The sequence below is a fragment of the Balaenoptera borealis genome, assembly GCF_965194805.1.
Source record: "Balaenoptera borealis genome assembly, chromosome: 11".
Taxonomy (NCBI): domain Eukaryota; kingdom Metazoa; phylum Chordata; class Mammalia; order Artiodactyla; family Balaenopteridae; genus Balaenoptera; species Balaenoptera borealis.
In genome coordinates, this window is record NC_138868.1 from 3,129,354 (window position 1) to 3,140,409 (window position 11,056).

The 11,056-nt window shown below is 57.5% G+C and overlaps 1 protein-coding gene across 1 annotated transcript in view; it reads left to right on the top strand.

The window, feature by feature from the left end:
- SHANK2 (SH3 and multiple ankyrin repeat domains 2) overlaps nucleotides 1-11,056 on the top strand; it is a 478,101-nt gene that overhangs the window by 386,949 nt on the left and 80,096 nt on the right. The window contains exons 17-18 of the mRNA XM_082342199.1: nucleotides 6,973-7,055; nucleotides 8,650-8,774. Coding sequence (XP_082198325.1) covers nucleotides 6,973-7,055; nucleotides 8,650-8,774 — 208 coding nt within the window. The remainder of the gene's footprint in view (nucleotides 1-6,972; nucleotides 7,056-8,649; nucleotides 8,775-11,056) is intronic.

Here is an 11,056-nt window from a genome sequence, read left to right on the forward strand (position 1 = left end):
CAAACATGTTTGTGGGGTCCCCAAAGCTTTGAGGCAGCTGGGGGCTGGGTTGTAGGGCCCAGTTGCTGAAAGAGCCCTGCTGCCTGGGCCTGGCAGTCCACACCGCCCCTTCCGCAAGGCTGAAGGGGATCAGCGCTTCTGACCAAGGCACCGCGTCCAGCGTGTGTGCCCCTCCTGCACCCGCGTTTGTGCCTCATCTGACATCCTCTCCTGCTACGGGGCTGGGCCGGCCTGATGACCTGCAGCATCTCTGGCCAGCATCTCGTTCTGGTGCCTGGGAAGAGCGGTTACACCAGCAACAGCAGGCCTCCCTGTGTGAATCGTTGAGCAGGAAACACGGCTGTGGGACGGAGTTTCTGCCACATGCTTAAGTCAGCCTTGGGTCATCCCAGCGGGATTCAGGCCTGGCCGGGAAAAGGCTAGTGGGGAAAGTAGTAGATCAGCTGCTTTCTATCGTTTTGGCCTTCCGGGTGATACCAGGGGGAAGCATGGGCTGTCCTGGGCCTGCCTGAAGCTGCATTCCAGCCTCTTGCCACCCCTGGGCCTTGCTCTTGGTGTGCAGGTGGCCCACACCCACAGTCTGGTGTGATCGGCCCCTCCTGCCTCCCAGGTGGGCCTCAGAACCTTTATTCCTGTGGTTCCACCTCTGTCTGGAATGTTCTCCTCTCCCTCTTTCCCTCTCCAGCCTCTCAACCCACTCACTCCTATTCATGCATTGGTCCTCCTCCTGCAGGAAGCCCTCCAGCCCCCTTCTAGTTCACACAGCACTATATCCTACACATTTGTGTGATGGTTGGATTCATATTTATCTTCCCACCTGCCAGGTGTATGAGTTTCCTGGTGCTACTGTAACAAATGACCACAGAGTGAGTGGCTGCAAACAGCAGAAATGTATCCTCCCCCAGTTCTGGAGCCAGAAGTCTGAGATCAAGGTGTCGGCAGGGCAGCACTCCCTCCAAAGGCTCAGGGGAGGATCTTCCCTTCCATCTTCCAGCTTCTGGTGCTTGCCAGCGATCTCGGTGCTTCTCGGCTTGTGGCGGCATCCCTCCTGTCTCTGCCTGTCTTCACACGCACGGCCTTCTCTCCCCTGAGCCTCTGTCTCAAATCTCCCTCTCTTGTCTCTTCTAAGGACCAAGTCATTGGTTTTAGGGCCCTCACTAAATCCAGGACGATCTCTTCTTGAGCGCCTTAACTAATCACATCTGCAAAGACTTCATTCCCAAATAAGGTCACATTCACAGATATGGGGGGTTGGACTTGAACATAATTTTGGGATCCACATTCAACCCACTACCCCTGACATGTCCACAAGGGCCAGACTGGGTCTGGTTTGTTCCCTCCAAAAATGCCCAATATCCATTCCATCACCTGACACTTCAGGTGAAGTAAGGTATTCAGTAAGGAAAGGCTGCATTAATTTATGAATTAACGTGGTAGCTTAACCATTGGCCCCAGTTGCTTCTAAACTTTAGTTCTAGGCCAAAACCCAATCCCAGTGGAGCAGGGAAGAAATGGAGCTGTTTGACTTGTCAGGGTCACATCCCAGCCGGGATCCTGAGAGCCTGGCTGAGGCCATCTGGTCTACCCCAACAGTCCTTGTGTTCAAAATTAAAATGCCTGCAATGAGCCTTCCCACGTGAGACAGGGCAGACAGAGCCACCCCAGGGCCCCACCTGCTCTTGTATCTCGGCTGCCCGGGCCCGGCTTCCTGTGGCTTCAGGTTTACAGCTCCTCCAGGATCAGACACCACTGCCAAGGGAGCTTGTTCAGTGACTGACAAATCCTAAATGCCAATTGTCATCGCTGGGACCTGCTACCTTGTGGACCCAAGCAAAGTGCAGCCTTCTCTGTAGGCCCATCATGGGGCCACAGTTAAGGCCACTTGAGGCCTGGCCACCTGTGGTCTTGCCAGGCAAGCACCAGGAGTGTCTTCAGGCCTGCCAGTGGGGCAGGGACTCTGAGGCCCTCTCTGCAGCCAACCGATTTCCCACCATACGCCTGCCTCGCTCCATGTCTATTCAGCACACTCTTTCCTGCCGTGTGCATGGGGCTATTAGGGAGTGAAAAGATGGAAACCTTGCACGGTCTCTACCGTGTGGCTCCCAGGAGACTTACAACACGGGGTTGTGTCTCCCAGTGTTGATGTGGTTCTATATGGATACCTCCTGATTCCACGGCAGCCCAGCCCCCAGGTAGACGGGCATCTATGGACATCTCTTGCATTCCCCAAGGCAGCCAAAAGCCTGTACTCCATCTTTGCATGAACTCGATAAAGGTGCCTGCCCCTTCCTCGAGGCCCTTTACTTCCAGCTGAGCCAAAATCACCGCAATAAACATATGGGTCTATGATGGCCATTATATAATGGTATTCTCCGTAGTTGTACTGTGCACAACCTGAGCAACTGTACTTGGCTGGGCTGAATGCCCACCCCCTTTACCTTCCACAGCTCCTGTTAGAAGAAACTGCCAAAGGAGGGTACATTTGGGGTACGTTAAAGTGCTCTCCTGCCCTGTTCAGAAAACACATTTGAAGAGAGCACAACGGGATTACATTTTTTTTTCATTAACAGACACAGTTAGAATCTTACCAGGAGTAGATGTTATGCCATGTAGGGAGATTCAGAGAGAAAGGGGCATGATGTTTGCTCCCAAGGAGGCCACAGGTGATGGCTTTGAAGGTGAGAAGGGCCCCATCAGAGGCTGGGGCAAGGCTGGAGGGAACCCCCGTGGAGAGATTATGTGATGGCCCCTTGTCAGGAGGGCTTGGGTGGACGTGGCCGGCAAAGGGAACGTGGAACAGAGGCAGTGAGGTACTACGAGGACGTGGGTAAATTATAAGGCCAAGTTGAGGGCATTTCAGGGGAGTGAAACTGAGCAAATGGAGGAGACTCGGCCATGAGGCTGGGCTGTGATTGGGGTCCAAGGCAGGGGGAAGATGCAAAGCAGGGTGGGCGTGATCACTTTTGGGTTGGGCTGTCTGCGTCCCTAGGCCCCGTCCCCAGGGACCAGGTGGTGGTGGCTTCTGCGTGCACAGCAGGGGGTGCAGCATGGGGACCGTGCAGGTGCCGAGGTCCTGCCCCAGTGAAGTCAGATCTCGTGCGTTGGGGCTGCATCTGGAGGGCAGATCTGCTCGGGCGGGACCGGGGTTTGGCCTGGGGCGGAGGTTCAGGCGGCCTCTGGTTCTCGGGGCTTCGGCGCATCTCTGGCGGCAGCACACAGAAGCCACGTCTTCCGGATGCCGCGGCTGCCATCCTGAGACGGTTTTTAGGTTCATAAAGCAGCCAAAAGAGCCCCTTGGGAGATTCTCACCTGGGGAAGGACCCGCCCTGAGGTCTGGACTGTGGGATTTCCCATTCTGATCCCATGCGGGTGGTCGGGCCATTCGGACAAAACTGGACGTTTGCTCCTGTTTTAAGGGAATGACTCTTGTGTTGGAGTTTCCCATCGCTTTTCAAGGACTGCTACCCAGATTGTAGGCTTCTAACAGCCCGGAACTGCCTGTCCCGTCCTGGGCGGAGCCAGCTGCGTGCAGTAGGCCCTCCACAATGCGGAGCTGCCCTGCCCTCTGGGGACCGTCCCGGAGACCTCTTCACTCGAAACCCTGCGGTCTTCCTTCGGCCACTGCCACCGCCACCCCTGTTTTGCACGCTTGCGTTCATGCCCATTTTGCTCCATTTCACGTGGCCCCGTGCTGGGTAACCCCAGGAAGAGGTCACTGTCTCCTGGGGCGTTCGGCACACGGGGATGCCGACGAGGGCACCTTCCCCTGTTGTGAGGGCAGAGGCACTGCCCTCGCTTGCTCCTCAGAGCCCCTGCGAGGCAGGAATTACTGCTCCCACACTGCAGATAGGGAAACTGAGGCTCCGAGAAGCTAAGCTGGTGAATGCCCAGGTCGGGATTCAAACCCAGGTCTGTCTGTGAATGAAGGTGAGATGGGGTCATGATGGCCAGGGGACCGGGGGCTGTTTAGATACTGAACTAATGCAGGAGAGGGGAGTTCAAGCTGCCTTTCTTCAGATCAGAGACTAAGGAGTCAGGCGTTTTCTCAGTGAGCAGGATGATGTAGCCACACGGCACAGGGACAAGACAGGCAGCCATGAGCAAGTCAGGAAGTTCTTCAACAAGTCAGGAACCGCCGAGAGGCTTAAGAGGGGACTCAGGAGAGGGGCTCTGCCATTAGCCTGGGAGGGGTCCTTACAGGAGGAGGAGGGGGTCGGCACATGCGAACGATGACCCTGCTCGGGACGGTTGCTGTTCTTAACACGTGCTGCATACCTGGGCTCCGATGGATTGCTTTGCTAACTCCTCCTGAGGTCCTCAAGGCGTGCCTTGCTATTATTCCCGTCCTGCAGAGCGGGACCCTGAGGCTCTGAAGGTCAGAGTGACGTCGGGGCCAGAGCAAAGCCGGGATCTGAGCTGAGCTCTGCGTGACGCTAATGCCTTCCCTCACCCACCATGGTCAGTAGGGAGGGAGTCAACCAGTGGCCAGCCAGCCACACTGCCCCTAACAGGTTCCCCGGCCTGGGGGACAGCTGGAGGGTCCAGCTGAAGGTGTCGGGCTTGCCTGCCAGGCGGGCGGAGCCGGCCCACGGTGAGGCCACGAGAGGGGAGAGCGGGACAGGGTCACCTTGGAGCTGGGCAGGGGCAGGCGTCGGGGGCCACATGTGTCCCCAGGGGGGCAGGCACCATCTTTCCAGAGTTTCAAGGGGCCCCTCCTGCAGGGGGACGTGCAGGAGCAAAAGGTGTGGCTTCAGCAGCCGGGCCCTTGGAGGCCTCTCGCTGGAGAAGAAAGAGGAGCAGGTGGCGGGTTTGCACCTGCCCGGCCAGGGCGCCCTCAGGCTTGAGAAGTTCAGAGGTGGGGAGAAGGGGTGGTGGGGAGACAGCTGTGTCTGCATTCTGGTCGGGGAAGGCATGGGATGGAAAGGTGGACAGGCCTGGTGGAGGGTCCGCTCACCCCAGAGCCCCGCCCACCCAGCCCCTCCCCTTCCGCTCCTGTGGTTCCCGGGTCCTGGCTCCCCGCCAGCTGGTTCCCGATGGCGGCAGTTAAAGCAATGTCTCCCTGGGGCTCTTTGGTTTCACCGCAGACCGTGGGTATCGCCCCATCTGACCTCACTGGAATCTCAGGAGGCCTGTGGCTTGTTCTCACCACGCTGTGATGTGAGGGGAAACACGTTCAGAGAGCTCGGTCACCGACTGAAGGCCCGGCCAGCATGTGACCTGCCCACGGACTCCCATGCCTAGACCCCTGGCCAGGCTTCAGCCCTCGGCTGCTGGGCCATGGGGGCTGAGCTCCAGACCTGGGGCTCCCTGTACTTGGCAGGCTGAGTGAGTGCCCAGGGACTGAACCCCGGCCCAGGTTCGGAGACTACCCTGGACCGGTCATCCTGGATGGCGTGGTCTGCCTGTTGTCAAGGTGTGTGTCCCTCCGAGCTTTCCTGGAAGGCAGGGTCACGCCCACGAGTTCCTTTGTGCTGCACCTCATGCAGGGGTGGAGGGCTCAGCAGTGGCCCGGGACACCTGTGTGTCCTCCGGCTGCGGCCCCCACCTCTCGGAAGCTGCCCCGCCTCTTCCGTGCTGTGCGACGTTGTCAGCTGCCGCGCATCGCGCTGTCCAAGCTCCCCGGCCCTCCTCCTCCCGGGCCACCCTACCTGGGTTGCGGTGCTGCTCCCAGTTGGCTGCAAGCGGGAGCCACGTGCTTCCTGCAGGTGGCGAATCCAGGGCTGGGCAAAGCTGACCTTCAGTCGTCTGGGACTTCGAGCCCGTCCCACCGTTCGCCGTCTGCATCCCCAGGCCTTCCCCTCCAGGACAGAGGCCTGCGGAATTCTTGGGGGCCCGCCCGCCGGGGCCCTTCCTCCTCACCCTGCCCTCCCACGCCAGCCCCTTAGGACCCTGGAGAAAGCGTCTCCGGGCTGCCTCCTGCCCTCCCCCTCCCCCTCCCCCGCAGCGGCGCTCCCCGCCCCCTCCGACTTACTTCCGGGGCAGCAGGGAATCCTGGAGGGATGCAGCCCCCGGAAGGTGGGCGGGGTGCCGGGAAGTCCACCTCGGTCCCGCACCCGGTGCCGCGGGCGGTTGATCACGTGGCGACGCGCCCATACTCTGGATAGTGGGCGGCTTTGGCCACCGAAGCAAAGTTGGAGCTTTGGGTTTTCTTTCCTTTAAAAAAAAAAAAAAAAAAAAATTCTGTGCCAAGAGGCAGCTGGTGTGGCTTTAGACTGTCTCTCCAAGGGGGGAGCCTGCAGCCCCCTTTCTCCCCATCCCCACGGCACGCCACCCTCCAAAGGAGGCCGGGTTGTCAGTGGCTTCCGTGTCACTGGAGTGACCTGCCCCCGCCCGCCGGCCGCCCCCTCCGCCAGCCTGCGGTTTCTCCGTGCGGGATGACGCCCGGCCGCCGCCGCCGCCGCCGGTGGCATTGTGGGCTCCGCGGAAGACCGAGGGGGGCCCGCGTTCCCCCGGAGCAGAGGGAGGGGTCGCCGCGTCTCCGGGTGCCTGCGGCTGCAGGGAGCACAAAGAATGTGATGTTTTTTTAAAGCCCTTCGAGGAGAAGAAAAAAAAAAAAAAAAGCCTGCTGCCTCCTGTCTGCTCCGGCTGATTTCCGTGCGCTGCCCTGGATGCTGCCTCCGGCCCGGGCTCCGTAACGCGCGGCCTCCAACGTGCCCGCGGGCCACTTACTTTCTCTGCTTTCCGGTGCCCAGCGCCAGCCCGCGCTGCCATCACCACGTATGACTCCTGCCTCCTGCTCGCTCCCGCTCTGCCTCTGCCCGGCCCCCCCCTCCGAGCCCGCCTATCCCGTTAGCCTGCCCCCCAGCTGCCTTCGCTCCTCCTGCACCCGGCTCGGTTGCCTCCATGCTGCCTGGATCCGGCGAGCTGGGGTGATTAATTGCCTGTGATGATGAACGTCCCCGGTGGAGGTTCGGCCACGGTGATGGTGACGGGCTACAGTAATGGGCGCTATCCCCGGAATTCTCTCTACAGTGACTGCATCATCGAGGAGAAGACCGTGGTCCTGCAGAAGAAAGACAATGAGGGCTTCGGATTTGTGCTCCGCGGGGCGAAAGGTAAGAGCGCGGCTCCCAGCCTGGATACATCCACATGTGTGTGTGTGTGTGTGTGTGTGTGTGTGTGCACGCCTGTAGAAAAAATGTTCCCCAGCTCAAAAAGAAGCCCTTTTCCTGGGGGTACTCGGTTGCTAGACAACCATGTTCTTTAACATTCTGCCTGTTAAAACATCGGGGCTTCCTTTAGGAATATTTTTAATTTTCTGTACACAATATTGCTCTCTCTCTCTCTCTCTCTCCCCCCCCCGTCCCTCCCTCCCTCCCTCCCCCCACTCTTTTTTTTTTTTTTTTTTTTAAATTCATGGGTTTCATCTATGTTTCATGGTTTAGTTCAGCCTGATTGTGGCTGGCTTCGGAGCTCCTGGTCTCAGACGCCCAGAATTACCCGGTCCCGAGTTTCGGGCACCTCAAAACTGCCCCGTTCTGGGAGTGGGCTCCAGCTCCGAGCGCGGCAGGCGTCCGGGTGCCCGCCTCTAAGGTGACTTTGCAAGATGGTCCCCTCCGCCGTGGCCCAGCCGGCAGCATACACGTCACGTGGCCTGCAGTGAGGGCTCCAGGAACATGTTCCACGGCAGTGCACCCACCGCCAGCCCTGAACTTGGGGTCTTCCCTTCCAGAATAAAACAAAATGGCATCACCTCCCCGTGAGAGGAGACATCTGTGCCCCGCGTGTGTGGGGAAACCATGTGCAAGTTTGATCTCGGAGCCTCCGTGCCACGCTGGGGGTCCCGCACCTGTGCTGGCCCGGGAGGCCTCCTTCCCCAGTGGCAGCCCCACCTGCTCAAGGCTCGGGCTGCCCTGACAGCAGCTCGTCCAGAGGGAGGGAGAAGAGATACATCTGTCCCCGTGTGTGTCCATGACTGTCTGTGTGATGTCTCCCCTCCCCCGACCGAGGCCGTCTTCCTCTTCCCACCTGCCACCCCCGGCCTCACATGACCACCCAGGAAAGTCCACCTCTTCCCCTAGAGTTTCCCTCTGCAGCTCTGGGGCCCAGAAGCCGACGCTGGCTCTGCTGAGGAGGGGGTGCCCAGCCCTCCCGTGGACGCTGGCTGCAGAGTGGCCACAGAGGGCCGGGCTCCCGAGAGAGAGAATTCATAAGCGGATTCCAAATCTGCAGCCACCCACCGGGTCAGCGTTCTGTTCCGTCCACGCTCCGAGTTGAATTCCCTTGGTTGCGAGTCTACGTAGATGTAAATTTGGCAAGCGGTTCAGTGTGGTGTTTCTGTAGCTCCATGTGGTTATGGGGGGAACTTTTCCATTTATAGAACTGAAAATGTTTAGTCACTGATGCTTTTAAAGAAAATGACAGGCGTGTACATACAGACATGGACAGGGGAGCACGTTATCCTGTGTTTTCAGCGCAGAGGCCAAGAGAGATGTTGGTGGCACCAAAATGCAGTTGGCTCCGTCGCTTGAGTTGGTGTTGACCCGTGACCAGGAGTGTCAGCCCCTTCCCAGGAGAGAGCTGGCCTGGGCCACCCACTTCCCACGGAGACACAAGGGCCTGCTTTCTCCCAGGGTCCCGTGGGAGGCCTGGGCTACCAACTTGGAAACATCTCCCAGGCTTGTAACGAGGTATACCTTGTCTTCCCAGCGGATACGCCCATCGAAGAGTTCACGCCAACGCCAGCGTTCCCAGCCCTGCAGTACCTGGAGTCCGTGGATGAAGGTGGGGTGGCGTGGCAAGCCGGACTGAGGACCGGGGACTTCCTGATTGAGGTAGGACAGCGGTGTTCATATCTTTCTGCTTGGGGAGAGTGCCGACTCTCGTGGGCTTGGGGTCTGTGGTCTGGCAGCATGGTCATTGGGCCAGATCTGGGGGCACGCATGGAGGCTGCCGTGGGCCGGGGCTGCTTGGTTTTTTCCACCCGCGGTGGATGCCATTTTCTGAGGACTGTGCGTTGGGATTGTCTTTGAGACTTTGGCTTTATCTCTTTGGAGGCTTGAAATGTATGTAACTTGGCCGTTGGTCTCGAAGTAGGAGGTAGACGGAAGAGAAAGATGGTTGCCGTGATGTCGGGGACACGCGTGGATCTGTGGTTGTGACTGTATGAATAGACCCAAGAGGAGCCATGGCCCATTCTTGTGTCACGAGGGCAGGCTGGAAACCGCTGTACCATGGCTCTTGCTCACATGAGGTCTGTAGCGTTGGTGGCTGAGAGTCTTGATTTTTAAGTCGAAGTAACTGACCGGTTGGATGGATGACGGCCTTCCAACACCAAGGAGCCTGGGCAAGATGGGTGGCTGGAGTTGATGGTACAAAAAGGAAACTTTTAAACTCAGATGCTGGGAAAACTAGCTTTTGCTAGTAGGTGAAAGGAGGGAGGGTCCTCTTCATGTAAAAGATCTCACTAGACGTGCGTGCCCGGCTGCTTCAAGCCTCACCTGGAGTCGCCATGTTGGTGTGTCTGAGGTACCAAGCTGCCGGCACACTTGAGCTCCCTGCCTTTTGCAGGTTTAGGTGTTACTTTCAAAGGAATGTGTTACTCTTTGGAAATATCAAGAATAAAAGACTATGTTATACCTTGAAAAAATTACTTTTAAGAGGCTTGGTAAGCTCAGATGGCCCCCGTTGGGAGTTCATGTTTCTTGCAAGGGCGTTCCTTGGGGCTAACCCTCAGCCCTGTCTCATCTGCTCTGGAAATCCACCTGTAGGTGGAAAGAATGGGTGCATGGTGTCCAGCCGGGCACTCGGTGCCTCCGCCGTGGGGCCAGCCAGACACTTGTTCGTTCTGGAAAGGAGATGATCCAGGCCATGGCGAGATGGCCACTTGAAGCCATTTCTCTCCATGATGCCTAACCTTCCACGGGTGCTTTTTTGAGCTGCAATTTTGCTCATGATCTCCTTGGTGTTTCTGAAGACTATTAGAGTGATGGAAATCCGGAAGGAAAGATACTATTGGAGGAGAGAGAGCCAGGTAAAACAGAGAGGGTGCTTTACCTTATACCAGGCATCGTGCGTCGGTCTCACTTTATGTGCTGAAAGATGTATTTAAATTACTACTGACCAATCAGAGCCTGGCTCAGATGAAGAATTGCACTCCTTTGGATTCTTCTCCACTGAAACTGTGGGATGCGTACCCAGCATGGTGGAGACTGAAACCCACTGTGGTTTCATGAGTTAACTCGATTTGTAACCTCATGAAAATGCAGAGAGACTGGGTTGAATCATCCTCTGTAGGTTGCAGTTGTGATGTAAGTCCCCTTACCGTGTGTGTGTGCGTGTGTGTGTGTGTGTGTGTGTGTGTGTGTGTGTGTGTGTATGAGAGAGAGAGAGACGGAGAGAGAGACTCCAGTAGGCTGCCATAGCTGTTGCTGGTTCTCGGTTTTAAATAATAAATGAGGGCTGCAGATGCAGGAGCATCCCTGGTTGTTAGGCTCATCAGATTGTTTCCTTGATAAACTAGTCAAAAAAAGAAGTGTGGGACGGCCGCGGAGCGTTTGCTGAGCCCACCCCTCTCCCAGGAAGCAGAGCGGCGCTCGGTTGGCGGACGTGTCCACAGCGCACACCTGGGCCAGGTAGAGAAGGCACGCCACCTGGTCGGATGGAAGGCTCCGTGGAAATTAGGAGCGTTAAGAGTTTCTGCCCTTCTGTTTTCCAAGCACCTCCTTTGACATTGCTTTTAACCTCTGCTATGCAAACGTATTTGTCCTTTTGGAACAGCTTTTATATTCTGGGTAGCCTCTGAATTCCAGGATTCCAGGAATGACTGGTCCTGAGCTGCCTTAAGGTTATGTTTGTCTTATTAAATGTCTCAAATGACCTGAAGGAGACGTGGGCCCAAAACAGCCCCAGGCCCTACAAAGCTGCTCACCACGGGTCCTACTCTAATGCGGAACACGGTGGGCCAGCGGGGGCGGGGCGGGGAGGTGGCCCTGGGAACCTCGCTTCTCCCAGTTCATGCCAAGGCTGCCTCATGGGGCTCAGAAATTCTCCTTTAGGAGCTTGGGTGTAAAAGACTATCTCCATTGAGTTGTTTTCCTAGCTACCGGATTCCGCC